We start from the raw sequence: 14993 nt of genomic DNA on the forward strand, positions 1-14993 counted from the left end.
ATGTTCACACAAAAACTGTACACAAATGTTCACAGCAGCATTATTCATAACTAGCAAAAAGAGGAAACCCAAATGTCCAACAAAATGATGAATGGATAAACAAAATGTGGTATATCCATATAATGGGACATTATTATGCCACAGAGTCGTCAAATACCAAATGGAAATACTACAACATGGATGAACCTTGAAAACATACTAAAGCAAGACACAAAGGCCACATACTCTCTGATTCCGTTTATATAAGATGTAGGCAAATTCATACAGACAGAAAGTAAATCAGTGGTTGGTAGGGGTGGGGGTTGGGGAGAATGGGGAATGACTGCCAATGGTACAGGTGTCTTTTGAGAGTGGTGAAAATGTCCCAAAATTGACTGTGGTGGTGGTTATAAAACTTTGTGAATATATGCTAAAAACCACTCAACTGTACCACTTAAAAATGGTAAATTTTATCATGTGATTTATCTCAATAAACCTGTTTTTAAGAAATATCTTATCACATGGTTTCTGGCCATACTTCCTATTAAAATAGTAAAATAAAAACCCTTGGGCTTCTGCCCTCTATTTCATTTCTGAGAGCTGGGAGTCTCCAACCTGTGTCTTTTCTAAACCATGCTTTGGTAAAAGCCCCCGAAAGCCTTTCCTCTTTTTAGCACACGGTTTCTATTCTTGGAGATCTCTCAAGTGGACAGTTGAATCTGAGGGCTCAGTCTGGGTAATACTCATCTCAAGAAGCTCTTCACACACAGACTTGGCATATCCATTTAAAAATTATATACAGATAGAAAACTTGTTATATGCATAAGCTATATGAATTGCATGATTTTAAATATTTTAAAAGTATAAATCTCCAGAAAACACCCAAGTCTAAAAAGTCTGTGCCCCAGTACTGCCTTAGTGCCCTGCACAGCTGGTGTTCCATGTGGTCCTTTGTCTGAGGCTGAAGATACCTTATCACAACATAAGCGTAGATTCCAGTTCCACCACTTAACTCAGTTGTGTGACTCTGGGCAAGTTGCTTCAACTGTGTGCCTCTGCTTACTCATTTCTTAAAACGGGGCTAACAATACCTGCCCATTGGTATTTAGCAAAAATAAAACATTAGTGACGCCCTGAACACAGCATCTGGCACCCAGAGATGTGAGGCAGCTGTTGTCTGTACATACTGTTCGGGTGACAAGCCTTTTTCTTCCCATATATTTTGCACCTTGACTAGTTGATATTAGCCCTCTTCATCAGCTTCCTCATCTGTAAAGATCTACGTCAAAAGATCGTTGAGAGAATAAAAGGAAAAAGAGGAAAACTAGCGCACAGCAGGCCTAAAAACAAAAAAACAAAACAAAAAAACAACCGTTCTTTTCCGTCTCCCTGGCTAAGACCATTTCTTGAGCATTACCCTCCAGCCTCAAGGCGCGCCCAGCTGGAACTCCTTAAACACTGCCCAGGGCCCCTCTCCAGACACATCTGCGGACAAACAAGCCATGCCTGTCTCCAACAACGCCAGCCAGAACTCCACGTCAGAGAGCCATGTCTCCCAGTAAAGAAAAGAAAAGAAAAGGTGTACAGATGTAAGGAGTCAACCACCCCTCCCATCAATCCCCCTTTCCCGAGACGGCCGGGTCCCGGCACAAAGAGCGCATTCAACCCGCGCGAAGCCCTTCCCCTCCCTCACCCCACCCACCCAGCTGATGGGGAGGTGCGGTGCACACCCGACGGGCTGGGGAGGCGCGGGTGGCTGGGGGCCGGACAACCTCGAGGGAGCCGGGCACCGGGGTCTAAGGCGTGCGGGAGGGGGTCGCGCCTCACCTTCGCTCGCTTGCGCCGGCTGGTCCGTCGCCCCTCCGGAGTCTCCGCGATTCCCGTTTCCATGGGGGTCGCAGATCCAGGAACGACGGTAGGCCCGGCTTGAGGCCCGGCGGACCCCGGCGGCTCGGCCAGTCCCCCGGGGGGCGAGGCCCGCGGAGGCTCTTTCTTGCGGGGAGTGCGCTCCCCGGCCACCCCCGGCCCGGCCTCGGCAGGGCCCGACAGGCCCGCGGGCGGCGCGGCCACCTCGGAGCCGTTCTCTGCGCCGCCCGCTGCCCCGGGGCCGGCCTCAGTCCCCGCCGCGGCCGCTGCTGCTGCCGCCGCGGCCGCCGCGGCCTTCTTCCCAGACAACATCTCTGGCCGCCTGGCCGCCGACGGCCGAAGGGGCCGCTCGGTCTGTCGGTCCGTGGGTCCGGAGCCGCCTCGCCTCGCCTCACTTCACAGTGGTAGCTCGCTGCCAAACGCCGCCGCGTACGCACGCGCTGAGCGCGCTCCCGCCGCGTCCGGACAAAAAGGCCCCGGTACCCCACCGCCCCGCCTTCCCCGGCTGCCATAGAGCGGCGTCCTCGCGGCTAGAGCGACACCACCGCATGGAGCACAGTGCTTTCCTAGAGCGTCGTCTTGGCCTTTGAAGTGGGCCCCAGCGCCTTCCCGGTCCTAAGGCTTCTGGGCCATACTGCACCTCCGAGGGCGACCATTTCCTCCAGGGACTTGCATACACCCATGAATTCATTCGTTCGTTCGTTCGTTCATTCATTCATTCATTTATCTACTCATTCGTCAGTTCAACCAATATTTATTAATGCTTACTACGTGACGAGGGTTTAATTATGAAGTTTTTGCTTTCAAAGAGCTTACAGTTTAGTGAGGGGGGAAAACATTGAACCATAACTGGGAAATCATTTTGTGTCATAACTGTCCTGCTTGGACTGGGGAAATCTCGGAGAGCAAATGAGTTTCGTGGTAATAAAATGGACAGAAGTTAGGAAATCCAGGTTTGAGTCCAAACTGGATTGCTGTTGCCTCCAGGGCGGTGTTCCTGTTCTTCCTTACGTCTGGACTCCCTATTAGCACTCCCTCACTCACACCTCCTCCCACTCCCTATGTCTTCCATACATAACACCTCTTTTTACTCCAGGTTAATTCTTTCTAGTGCTGCAGATGGTGGTGGTGGTTTATTTTTTTAATTCCTCCAGGACTCCTTTAGTGACCCAACACTGGAACAGCTTGTGTTTCTTCAGGCTTGTTTCTACTTATTACACACAAATATAATTGCTTTTTTATATGTCTCTCTCTCTTCAGACTATAATTTTCTTTCTTTAAAAAAAAATTTTTTTTTTTTTAAAGTAATCTCTACACCCAATGTGGGGTCGAACTCAAAAGTCGCATGCTCTTGGAGGCGCCTGGGTGGCTCAGTCCTTAAGCGTCTGCCTTTGGCTAAGGTCATGATCCCAGCGTCCTGGGATCAAGCCCCGCATAGGGCTCCCTGCTCAGCGGGAAGCCTGCTTCTCCCTCTCCCACTCCCCCTGCTTGCGTTCCTTCTCTTGCTTTGTCTCTCTCTGCCAAATAAATAAATAAAATCTTAAAAAAAAAAAAAAAGTTGCATGCTCTCCTGACTGAGCCACCCAGGCACCCTTCAAACTGTAATTTTGCAAAAAATTATCCCACTTACATGAAGTTTAAAGAACTGGTAAAACTAATCTCTAATGATCAAATCCAATCAGTGATCACTTGGGATGAAGGTGAGAGTTGACTGCAAAACAGCAGGAGGGAATTTGCTGGGGTTGATGGAAATGTTTTTTTATCTTGATTGGGTGGTGTACCCGTTAGTCAAAACTCACTGTGCCATACACGGAAAATATTTTCATATTTTACTTTATGTCAATTGTACTTCAATGAAGTTGAATTTTTTTTTAACCTAGGCAAACGGGAAAAAGGAGACAATTAAGTCCAGGAAATTTAGAAGATGTACAAGAAAAAAAGTGTAATTGTAGTTCCACATACGGTTCAGCTATGAACTACATTGACATAGCCATAGTAACATAAGCATTAATGTTGTTTTAACCAAAGGGATAGAATTATATTGAGAGAATGGAGGAAAGAGAAAGTGTGTGGAGGAGAGGAATGAGAGGGGTTTACAGAAGCAGGGACGAAATGGGAATGGGGGAGGTTCTGCATGGGAGCTAAATCCTCATCTTCCATCATAAAAAGATAATATAGAATGTCAAAATTGAGAAATCAAGAAATAACAGTACAAGCATACAATTTAGATATATCAAGATACATACCAGAAGAAACAGTTAAAAAGTTGGAACGAGTTGTCTGAGTCATATAACTTGAGGATGGAAAGGGGGAGATAGATTGAAGATTGCTTGTTTTAAACTCTTTAGTTCTGACTTGTTTGCACATTTAATAATTTGATAAAACTTAAAATTAGATTTTTTAAATATGTATATCCTTTAATCCAGCAATTCCACTTTCCAGAGGACATTCTAGGAAACTATTTAAGCATGTGTACAGAGATTTAACTTTAATACTGTTTACCTCGACTTATATATAATAGCAATAAAGAAGAATTAACCTAAAGGCCCAACAAGTAGCCACTAATTGGATATATTAGAATATCATAGCCATTAAAATAGACAATTGAACATGAAGAACTCCATACAAAATAGTGAGCATATGTCAAAGATTTATTTAATTCATTAGAGAACCAGTAAGATGACAATGCTGGTTCAAAGGAAAACATGAAAAGCTGATATATAGTCACTAGTCAGTGGAAAAGAGAATGCTGGAATAAAATTGCAAAGTTAAATAAGAAACAAATGGTTTTAATGTCTTCCAAGGCCATAAAACTGTAGACTTTGAGGTTATCTTTTCTATCAGACACAACTAATTTGCTTCTATTTGGAAAAAAAAATCATTTGCAACTTACCCATTTTTTTCCTGGAAATAACTAATTTAATTGTTAAAAATGGTGGTAAAAGACATAACATAAAATTTATCACCTTAACCATTTTTAAGTGTACAGTTCACTAGGGTTAATTATATGCTCATGGTTGTACAGTCTCCAGAACTCTCTTCATCTTATAAAATTCCATGCCCATTAAACCACAACTTGTCATTTCTCCCTGCCTCCTAGCTCCTGGCAACCACCATGCTACTTTCTGTCTCTATAAATTTAACTACTCTGGGTATCTTATGTAAGTGGAATCAGATGACTTTTGTGTTTTGGGGACTGGCTTCTTTCACTGAGCATAATCACCTCAAAGTTTACCCATGTTGTAGCGTATGTCAGAATTTCCTTCCTCTTTTTCTTTTTTTTTTGTAATGTTAGTTCATGTCTTTTATCAACCCGTATACAATTACTTGTACCCTGGTCTGTCGAAGCGGTAGGTCAGACATTGGCCACAGTAGCATCTGTTAGAGTGGCTAGTCATAAGAACCAGCGCCACATTTGTCTGAAAGTGACTGATGTTGCCCTTCTCATCCACCTTAGAGAGAGTATTTCAGGATGTCAAGCTTAACCTTCTTTCTCTTATGCTTATTCTTCCTGGGAGTGGCGTAAAACTTCTGCCTTTTCTTAGCACCACCAGGAAGTCTCAACACAAGATGAAGAGTAGACTCCTTTTGAATGTTGTAGTCAGACAAAGTATGTCCACCTTCCAGTTGCTTGCCAGTGAAGATCAGTCTCTGCTGATCGGGAGGAATTCCTTCCTGATCCTGGGTCTCGGCTTTTACATTTTCTGTTGTATTTGAGGGTTCAACCCTCAAAGAGTGATGGTCTTTCCCAGAAGGGTTTTCATGAAAATCTGCATCTTGGCAGCAGTTTCACGTCTTATGGTGATGGGAAAGGAGAACGCGGCAACAGCCCTCGGGGGTTTCTGAATTTCCTTCCTTTTTTAAGGCTGAACAATTCCATTGTATGTGTATACAGCATTTTGTTTATCCATTCATCTGTTGTTGGATTTTGGGTTTGCTTCCACCTTCTAGCTATTGTGAATAATGTTGCTATGAACATGGGTGTACAAATAGCTCTTTAAGACCCAGCTTTCAGGGGCGCCTGGGTGGCTCAGTCGGTTAAGCGTCTGCCTTCAGCTCAGGTCATGATCCCAGGGTCCTGGGGTCGAGCCCCGCATCAGGCTCCCTGCTCAGTAAGGAGACTGCTTCTCCCTCTCCCACTCCCCCTGCTTGTGATCTCTCACTGTCAAATAAATAAATAAAATCTTAAAAAAAAAAAAAAAGACCCAGTTTTCATTTATTTTGGATATATACCCAGAAGTGTAATTGCTGGAGCAACTTATCCAACTTTTAAAAAGTTAACATCTGACTTTACAGAGTCAGGACCCTAATCAATATTAAACAGTATTGTCAAAGTTACCTTCCCCTAAAGCAGCAGATGACCAGCAGGTGGACCAGCCAGACAATATTCTGATATGACTGTGTAAACAAGCTCAGAGGAATCTCTTTGCCTTATTTCCAGATCTTGGGTAATTTTTCTTTGCAGTCTCCCTCACCATGAGGGTAGGGGCTCTATGCTGCTGGCCATTTTATTCCCAGTGGCTAGGCCTGGAAGTACTGTTGAATAAATGAGGTATCATTAAGGCCGACATCACCTGGTTGTTGTGAGGACATCATGATATGTTGCTTACAAACTGCCTGTCAAAGTCTGGCACATAGTGGCTGCTTAAGACAGGAGTAGTTAATATTGTTATGCGACAGCTGGGAGAGGGTGGCTGGTTATGACTCGGAGGAGGGGGCGGCCATGGCTCCTGTCATGGAGGGCAACTGTCCTAGAGGGGTCACCAAGGCAGGGTCTGGGGGCCTGGGGGCCTCCAAGCCATAATGCTGGGGGAACTTATGTCTCTTTTTAGGAATCTCCATGGGATACTTGCTTCCTCGGGCACCATAGGAGCATTGGTGGCTTGGTTGATCAGCTATAAGCCAGCCTTGTTTGGGTTCCTATTCCTTCTGCTGTTGCTTAGCAACTGGCTGGTCAAGCATGAATTCAAGCCCACCTCCCCAGAGCCCCTGCAGGTGAGCAAGAGGGGCCTTAGCTTCAGCTAAGGATGATGGGATATTTACAGCTTGACTGGGGGTATGGGGACCAGGGAAGATGTCGGGATAATGGGGCAAGACTGAAAAATCCACAGCTCTAGTCTAAGCCCCTGTTCTACAACTCCCACTTGGGTGATGGAGGACAAAGCACTTCCTTCACAAGGCTTCAGTTGCCTGGGCTGGAAAACAGGGACCATCCCTAGACAAAAACAAAAACAAAAACAAAAAACCCACAGAGAACAAACTGGTGGTTGCCAGAGGGGAGGTAGGTGGGGAAGGAGTGAAACAGATAAAGGCAATTAAGAGTACACTTATCTGGGGCGCCTGGGTGGCTCAGTCGTTAAGCGTCTGCCTTCGGTTCACGTCATGATCCCAGGGTCCTGGGATCGAGCCCCGCATCGGGCTCCCTGCTCCACGGGAAGCCTGCTTCTCCCTCTCCCACTCCCCCTGCTTGTGTTCCTGCTCTCGCTATCTCTCTCTCTCTGTCAAATAAAGAAAGAAAATCTTAAAAAAAAAAAAAATCTTAAAAAAAAAAAAGAGTACACTTACCTGGATGAGCACTGAAAAATGTAGACAATCATAGAATCACTGTGTTGTATACCCGAGACTAATATAACACTGTATACTAATTATACTTCAGTAAAAAGAAAAAAAGAGAGAGAGAGAAAACTTGTTTAAAAAAAAAAAAATAGGTACCATCCCAGACTCTCCTGCCTCATGTTTGATGTCAACATGGTTTGGCAACAGTAACAACTACTTGAAGGTGGAAAAATTTTAAATGGATGAACAAAAGATACCTGTGGAACACAGACACATCTCTAGAATGGCATAATGAAGACAGCAGAAATGTGCCCAGATTATGACATCTTTTATGTAAAGTTAAAAAAAAAACACCACACATGAAACAATACCTTGTCTTGTTTGTGGCTGTAGTGAAAATATATTAAGGTTGGATCTCTCAACCTCTGCCTGTTTGATATTTTGAGTGGGATAATTCTTAACCGTGAGGGCCTGTCCTGTGTGCTGTAGGATGTTTAGCAGCATCCTTAGCTTCTATCCACAGATGCCAAGAGCACCTCTCGCCCCCCTTTTGTGACAACCAACAATGTCTCCAGACATTGCCAAATGTCCATTGGGGAAGGCAAAATAGCCTCCCATTGAGAACCACTGGTGTAAAGAAATATATGGAAAAAATAAATTCTGAATTCAGGATTGCAGTTGAGATGAGGTTCAGAGAGGGAGGGAACTCTATGAGAGGGACCCACAGGGGACTTCAGTTATATTTGTCATATTTTATTTCTCATGCTGGTATGGGAAAATGGGTATTTGCTGTAATATTCACTTTTATTTTTGCATGTCTGAAACAGATTTTTTAAAGATTTCATTTATTTATTTATTTGAGAGAGAGAGAGAGAGAGCACAAGCACGGGAAGGGGCAGAGACAGAGGGAGAGCTGGAGAAGCAGACTCCCTGATGAGCAGGGAGCCCAAAGCCGGGGTTCGATCCCAGGACCCTGGGATCATGTCCTGAGCCGAAGGCAGACACTTAACCGACTAAGCCACCCAGGTGCCCCTGCATGTCTGAAATATTTAAAATGGTTTTAAGGATGAGGAATTTGTAGCTGACTCCAAAAAGAAAAAAAAAATTAAGTATTATTAATTGCATAGAGGCAGATGAGGATTATAGAGATCAGAGTGTGTCATGAGACCACAGGAAACTTGGCAGGTGGTGATTTTATGAGGCCTGAAAACAGTCTCGGGCACACTGAGAGAAACACACGCTCCGGAGACAGATCTATCTGGGTTAAGTGCTTTATGTCCCCTGGGAGTGCAGATGAGCAGGCCATTTCATTTATTCCTAGGAACCAAAGACAAGTATGGGTCCTAGGAGTTTAGGGGTTCCCAAACTGAGAAGAGGGCCTTTCCTCACTGGACCCCAACTCTCTCACCCACAAGATGTGGCAAAGATGCTCTTCTTGCAGGCTGGTTGTGAGGATTGATTAACGGGATGTGTATAAATCGCTATTAATTAATGTTTCCTTTTTTGGGGTGGGGGGTCTAGGAAGAGGCAGAGAAACCAAAGCCTCCTGAAGCCAAACCCAACAGCTACGTCTTGAACACGAAAGAAGTCGAGAGACTGCACGCCTGCTTTGCCCTCCAGGACAAGGTCCTTGAACGTCTTATGTTCAGTGAAATGAAGCTGAAGGTCTTAGAAAATCAGATGTTCATTGTATGGAATAGAATGAGTCACCGCGGGAGGTCAAGCCGGCAGCGGACTTTTCCCATGAGGAAACACGGAATAAGGAGACATGATTCAGTTTTCTCCATCATCTCTGACTGTACTTCTAACTCCCCCTAATGAGGTCAGAGAGACTGGGGTGGGCTGGCCTCTTTGGATGTTACCTTTCCTCAGTAAAACCCAGTCAGAGACTATTGAATTTTCTTAGTAAATCACACTGGAGAGCAGGATTGGAGGCTGAAAGGCCAATCGCCTTTGGGAAAGAAATCTGTACTCACCCCGTCAGCCACGTAGTGCTCTAAGAACAGCCTGAGGGGCCGCCAGAACCCGGCTCCTCCTCTCTTTCAGTTGTCCACCTTAACCCTAGTCCAGAGCCCTCCACCTGTTCACCTTGAGTCTTACAATGGCCTCCCCTGAGCTGCCCCAGCTCCCAGTCTTCCCCTTTCCCTCTGCTCAGAGGCCAGAGCCAAGCTCTGCCAAGTGGGCAAGTTCACTGCCTCTTCTTCAAACTACCCCTCACTGTGGTTGATGGAATAAAGGTCACACTCCTTACCATGGTGTTCAACCCCTCCATGATCTGACCCCTTTTCCAGGCTTGTTTTCCGCCCCTTACTCTCCCTCATGTGCTTTATACCTTGTGCCAGAGTATCCCAAACACCAGTCATCGGGTACCCCCTTTGTGATCTTTGCCAGAGCCATAAGCCACCTGAATATTTTTAGCTCAATATTGTCCCTTTTTTTAAATGACAGTGAGTTAATATTTTATTTTTTTTAAATATTTTTTTAAAAGATTTTATTTATTCGACAGAGAGAGAGACACAGCGAGAGAGGGAACACAAGCAGGGGGAGTGGGAGAGGGAGAAGCAGGCCTCCTGTGGAGCAGGGAGCCCGATGTGGGGCTCGATCCCAGGACCCTGGGATCATGACCTGAGCCAAAGGCAGACGCTTAACGACTGAGCCACCAGGCGCCCCTTAATGTTGTCCCTTTAAACTGACTTGTTTCCTTAAATAAATGTATCTGTGAAAGAAAGTCATAATAAAAATAATTAACTGTACATTAAAAAGCTGTATCATTTGGCTGAAGTAGAAACTGTCAAAAAAAAATTAAAAAAAGAAGAAGAAGAAGACAAGTGGAGACACAACAATGTTACTGAAGTTCCAACCAGAGCTTGGTTGCCCACTGGAAGTGTCTGAGCCTGGGAATTTGGGGTTAAAAAGAGAAATTAGTAAGTATTAGTGTTTGAGAGATATGCTAGCACCGAACTAAGGTTTTTCTCCATAAGGAGAACTAGAAGGAAACCACTACCTTGCCGTGGGATCCGGCGTGGCTTAGTGCCTTGTTGGGCCCCACCTAAAATCATCTCTAATCAAACCAGATGGCTGGTCATCCCCCAAATGCATCCACATCTTTGCTCCTGTGGTTTCTTCCCCTGGAATCCCTTATCTTCCCCCTTGTACTATTAAACTTCTTTAGTCCTTCCTAAACTACACCTCCAGAACGCTTCCCTAACCCACCTGGGAATAGTCTCTGTCCTTGGTGTGCTCCCAGCATTTTACCTTCAGTTCGGCAGTGGAATGTATCACGATCCGCTGGGATTTGATTTGCACACATTTCTGTATTCCCTCCCCATCCTCCAACTAGATTATAAACCCTGTAAACCCTGCAAGCACGGCATCTTGTTCATCTGTCTAGTGCCCACCCCCATGGCACCCAGCACTGGGGCTGGCATATACTCAGTCAGTGCTTCATAATAGCATCTCTGATTGTTGATCACAGTCTGATGTGTCCTGACATGTTCTCTGTGCCCTCCTTTTACGATAACTCCCCTATACCCTATTTTTTTTTTTTTTAAGAGCAGGATCTCTGGTGCCTAATGGCCTAGCTTTAAATCCCACCTCTATCCACTCCCAGCTGTGTGCTCTTAGACAATTCCAAGTTGTTTATTCTTGCTGGACCTCGGTTTGCTCAACTGTCAAATGGGGAGAGTAGCACTACCACCCTCACTGCGTGTCGTGAGGATTAGGTGAGCTACCACACCCCCTCGGGTCTTTCCTCCCATGACCTCCCTACTTAAAATCCCAAGCCTCCCTTGTGGGTCAGGTGTCTTCTCCTTGCCTCTCCAAGTCCACTGGGGTTGCCTCAGGCTGCTTTAGGGCTGGCTGGGTTCCTTCACAGAGGGCCACTCCTCTCAGGGAGGCTCTCTCGACAGGACCTTCTTCCAGGTTTTCTTTGGAGCCAGGGGTGGTAGCATCCCCCCAGTTTTCCAGCCCAGGGGGACTGCACTCTCTTTAGATGCTGCTCACACCTTTGTCAACAGTCCCTTTCACATAGCTTCATGGGCCATTGCTAATGGTCTTGCTGTATGGCCAGCCCATGGGACCACCCAGAACTAGACTGTTAGGAGAATCTCCATATGGTAACCTCTGCTGTGGAAACAGATAAAGCAATTCAGCCACAAAGTCCAAAGGTATGTGATATGTGAACAAGCTCACAATAAAGCACTGCATCTCGACAGAGCCTCTGGACAGAAGAACTGGTCAGAACTCTATGGCTAGCCCATCCACGTGGTGCACTAGATCCGTGCCTAGACCTACCAGTAACAAAACAGGCATGGAGGTCTGAGGTGGCCCAGTGAGGATCCACTTGACCTACGAAGTCACTGACTCACAGACTACGTCTTACCTGCCAGAAATGCTGGCCTTCAGCTCAAGGTATAGTGCGACAACTTGGGGGCTCTGACCAATTGCTGGCAGTGGATTCTGACCACCATGGACCTGATTTAGGATGTGGGGTGGCTACTGTCTTCACCGAGGTAGACTCCTAAGGTTCTGAGGAGCACCTTTGCCATGTGCTAAAACGTCCCGATATGATACAACCTGGCAATGGAACTCCGTCTACAGCCACTGGCTCCCACTTGTGGGCCCTGTCAGGATGGAATTCACTTGCTCTTCCACACTTGCCCCCTGCAGGTGGTGGGTACAAGGGAGCTTTGGTATGGCTCGTTCAAGGTGCAATGACATCAGCGCTCCCTCATCATCTTCTGTGGGCAGCTAGGAAAGGGAAGGGTACACCTGAGGTGTCAGGCAGAATGCTGACTCCTGGGTTCCCATGGAGATCAAGGCTCTGGGAAAGGACAAATCATCTGGCTCATCCCAGGGGCATGACAATCCACAGGTGATGATCTAGCAAGAACAGAGGCAAGAAATCTCAGGAAACAGACCAGGATGGAGGGCTAAATAAACTTGCCTTCTCCTCCAGATTGGGACAGGCAATGCTGAACAGCCTCTAGCAGCTGCCCAGGCCAGGGCCCACGGCACGAACCTACCACAGTACTGAACACACCATCACCCTTACCCCAGCCCACCATCCCCAGCTATAGGAGACTTATCAGTGACTCACCCTCTGACAATGGCAAGGACATTGCTTCTAGCTGGTCACAGCCACCGACAGCTGTGTCATGGGCCTCCACAACCATGTTCCCATCCCTTGCTCAGGTAGTGTTGAGGCCCATTGGCAGAATACTGAGCAGTGCCCTTCATATCCGACTGGGTATATACATATAGGTCCTCGAGCCTGGTATGGACTCCATGGCCAGATGGCTCAGGCCTCCACCATGGGCTTTGTACCACCACTCCAGGCTTCCCTCCCCCTCCGGTGTCTCCCCGGCATTGCCAACAGCTGCTGGAAATCCCCTTAGGAGCCCAGCTGATTTCTACCCCTATTGTTTATTACACTCTTATCGATCTCCATCCTGAGTGCGCAGGCTTGTGTTTGATGAGCTCTAGGTCAGGGGATGGACCTTGGAAAAACAATCTGGATTGTATGGGAAGACCCTGGGGGCTCACTCCAGGTTTTAGCAATGAGGTGACAGCAGGTGGGCTCCAGGAGGGACTCCCTTCCCCAAAGCAGAAATGATTGCACAAGGTCTCCACTCCCCTCAGGGTCTTCAGGTGCCTCAGCCTTGCAAACAATTTCCCTGGGGCCTGAGCTCAGACCAGCTTTTCTTGACTTGCAAGGCTGACCTCACGCTGTCTATATAGTAGAGTAGTTGGCCGGAGGGAGGTCTTCAGGAGCACACACCAGGATGCTTCTGGCTATACCCTGACCCTTGAACCTCTCTCCATGTGACATGAAAGACTGCATGACGCACCAGCACCTCGTTAACTGCTGACCCGCCCCGTCTAGGTTCCCCGGTGAAGCCTGATTTGCACCTACGATGCATGACTTTGTCGTCTTTGCCTTCATCCCGCACTCACAGCTCCTGGACCTTGGGGTTCAGGGCTCAGATCCTTCTTCACTTCATTTCACTCCCTGGTGATGGCTTTAAATATTCTCTACTGTTTTCTAACGCCAATGATTTTCCAAATTATATCTTTGATAGAGACCTCTAAGTTGCAGATTCAAATGGCCCATTGCCTACTTCCATACTTTCACTCAAACATCTCGGAATTAACAACAGTCCTGAACTCTGTCTCTGCCCCCCCCCCCCCCCCCCGCTCCAAACCCCTCCCACACGCAGGCTTCCCTCTTCCGGTGGCTTAGGCCAAAACCTCTGGAGCCATTCCTGAGTCCTCTCTTTCTCTCTTCTTCGGCTCTAATTCACCAGCGAGTCCTACTGGCTTCACCTTCGAAGCATGTCCAGAGTCTGGGACTCTAGGCGCCTCCACGGCTGCTCCCGAACAGAGCCCCTGGCCTCCCCGCCCCTACCCTGGCCCTCTAGTCGGTCCTCAACACACAAGCCTGAGCGGTCCTTTAAAAATGTGAGTCAGGTCCTGCCACTCCTCTGCTCCACACCCTGCAAGGGCTCCCATGTCGCTCAGAGTGAGAACCAAAGTCCTTCCTGCAGCCTATGAGGTTCCCCATGACCTGGTCCCCGATTACCTTTCCCACCTGGCCGGCTGCCCTGCCCCTCAGTCCGTTCCAGCCTCCGGCCTCCTTGCTTTTCCCTTGGCACCCTGGCACACTCTCATCCTCCGAGAGGCCTTTGCATTGGATGTCCCCCTACCAGAGACTCTTCCTTTGCTGGCCATATACCTAACTCCCTTACTTCCTTTGGGTGATTTGCTAGATGTTTTTTTCTCAGTGAGGCATCCTGACCTCCCAATTTAACACTGTAACCCCCAGCCCCAGCTCTAGTTATTTTCCGTAGCATGCAACACTGTCTAACATGCTCTTACTCCCTCTGCTGCCTCTGCTAGAATGGAAGCTCTACAAGGTCAGGGATCTGTCTTGTTCACGGAGCTAGTTCAAGCACCTAGAACAGTGTCCAGCACCTAGTAGGTGCTCCACAAATACATGCTGGGGCGCCTGGCTGGCTCAGCTGGAAGAGCCTGTGACGCTTGATTTTGGGTCATGAGTTCGAGCCCCAAGTGGGGTGTAAAGATTACTTAAATATATAAACTTAAAAAATACATATATGTTGACAATGAGTGCTTGTTGCTATGTCTGTCTTGCCCTATGTCCTCCCCCAGACCCGAGCGTAAGATCTGGCGAATGGCAGATCCTCGGTAAGTGTCTGTCGGGTGACTCAATGGGTAAGTGAGCAGACAGATGGATTAATCAATCCGAGCCTAACCGGGGAAAAATGCTAAGTATCTTCACAGATCCTTTGGGAGAGATCTCTTTTGAGTTTCGTTTGTCCTTGACATCTTTTTGGCCACTTTCTCCATTCTAAGCAATCCTGATGCTGAGGATAGGGACAATCGTTTTCTGTCTCTGGGGATGTTCTGGAGTGGATCTGGGGACAAGAGAGTGACCTCCAAATAATCTGGGGAGCAAGCCACACGGAGAGGTCGACCTCAGGAGAGAGAGTTTCAGGACGGGTGCAGAAAGAAGGCAGCAGCAGTCCCTCAACCACAGTCTGCCTGAACTTCGGAGCCTTCTGTGTAACAAG

The 14993-nt window shown here is 47.1% G+C and overlaps 2 protein-coding genes and 1 pseudogene across 4 annotated transcripts in view; 1 reads left to right on the top strand and 2 right to left on the bottom strand.

The window, feature by feature from the left end:
* The window catches only part of KDM1A (lysine demethylase 1A), a 62380-nt gene extending 60057 nt beyond the window's left edge, over positions 1 to 2323 (bottom strand). For all 3 annotated transcript variants that reach the window (XM_078073668.1, XM_078073669.1, XM_078073667.1), the window contains exon 1: positions 1807 to 2323. In XM_078073668.1, coding sequence (XP_077929794.1) covers positions 1807 to 2157 — 351 coding nt within the window. In that variant the 5' untranslated portion in view covers positions 2158 to 2323. The remainder of the gene's footprint in view (positions 1 to 1806) is intronic.
* A 2839-nt stretch (positions 2324 to 5162) lies between these two features.
* LOC118536369 (ubiquitin-ribosomal protein eS31 fusion protein pseudogene) lies at positions 5163 to 5621 on the bottom strand (annotated as a pseudogene).
* Positions 5622 to 6648: 1027 nt separating this feature from the next.
* On the top strand, positions 6649 to 9219 carry TEX46 (testis expressed 46). The gene is made up of 2 exons (XM_036093092.2): positions 6649 to 6840; positions 9022 to 9219. Exons 1-2 carry the CDS (start codon positions 6649 to 6651, stop codon positions 9217 to 9219), a joined length of 390 nt encoding a protein of 129 aa, XP_035948985.2.
* Positions 9220 to 14993: the final 5774 nt, after the last annotated feature.

This window comes from Halichoerus grypus, chromosome 5, assembly GCF_964656455.1.
Source record: "Halichoerus grypus chromosome 5, mHalGry1.hap1.1, whole genome shotgun sequence".
In the NCBI taxonomy this organism is placed as follows: Eukaryota; Metazoa; Chordata; class Mammalia; order Carnivora; family Phocidae; genus Halichoerus; species Halichoerus grypus.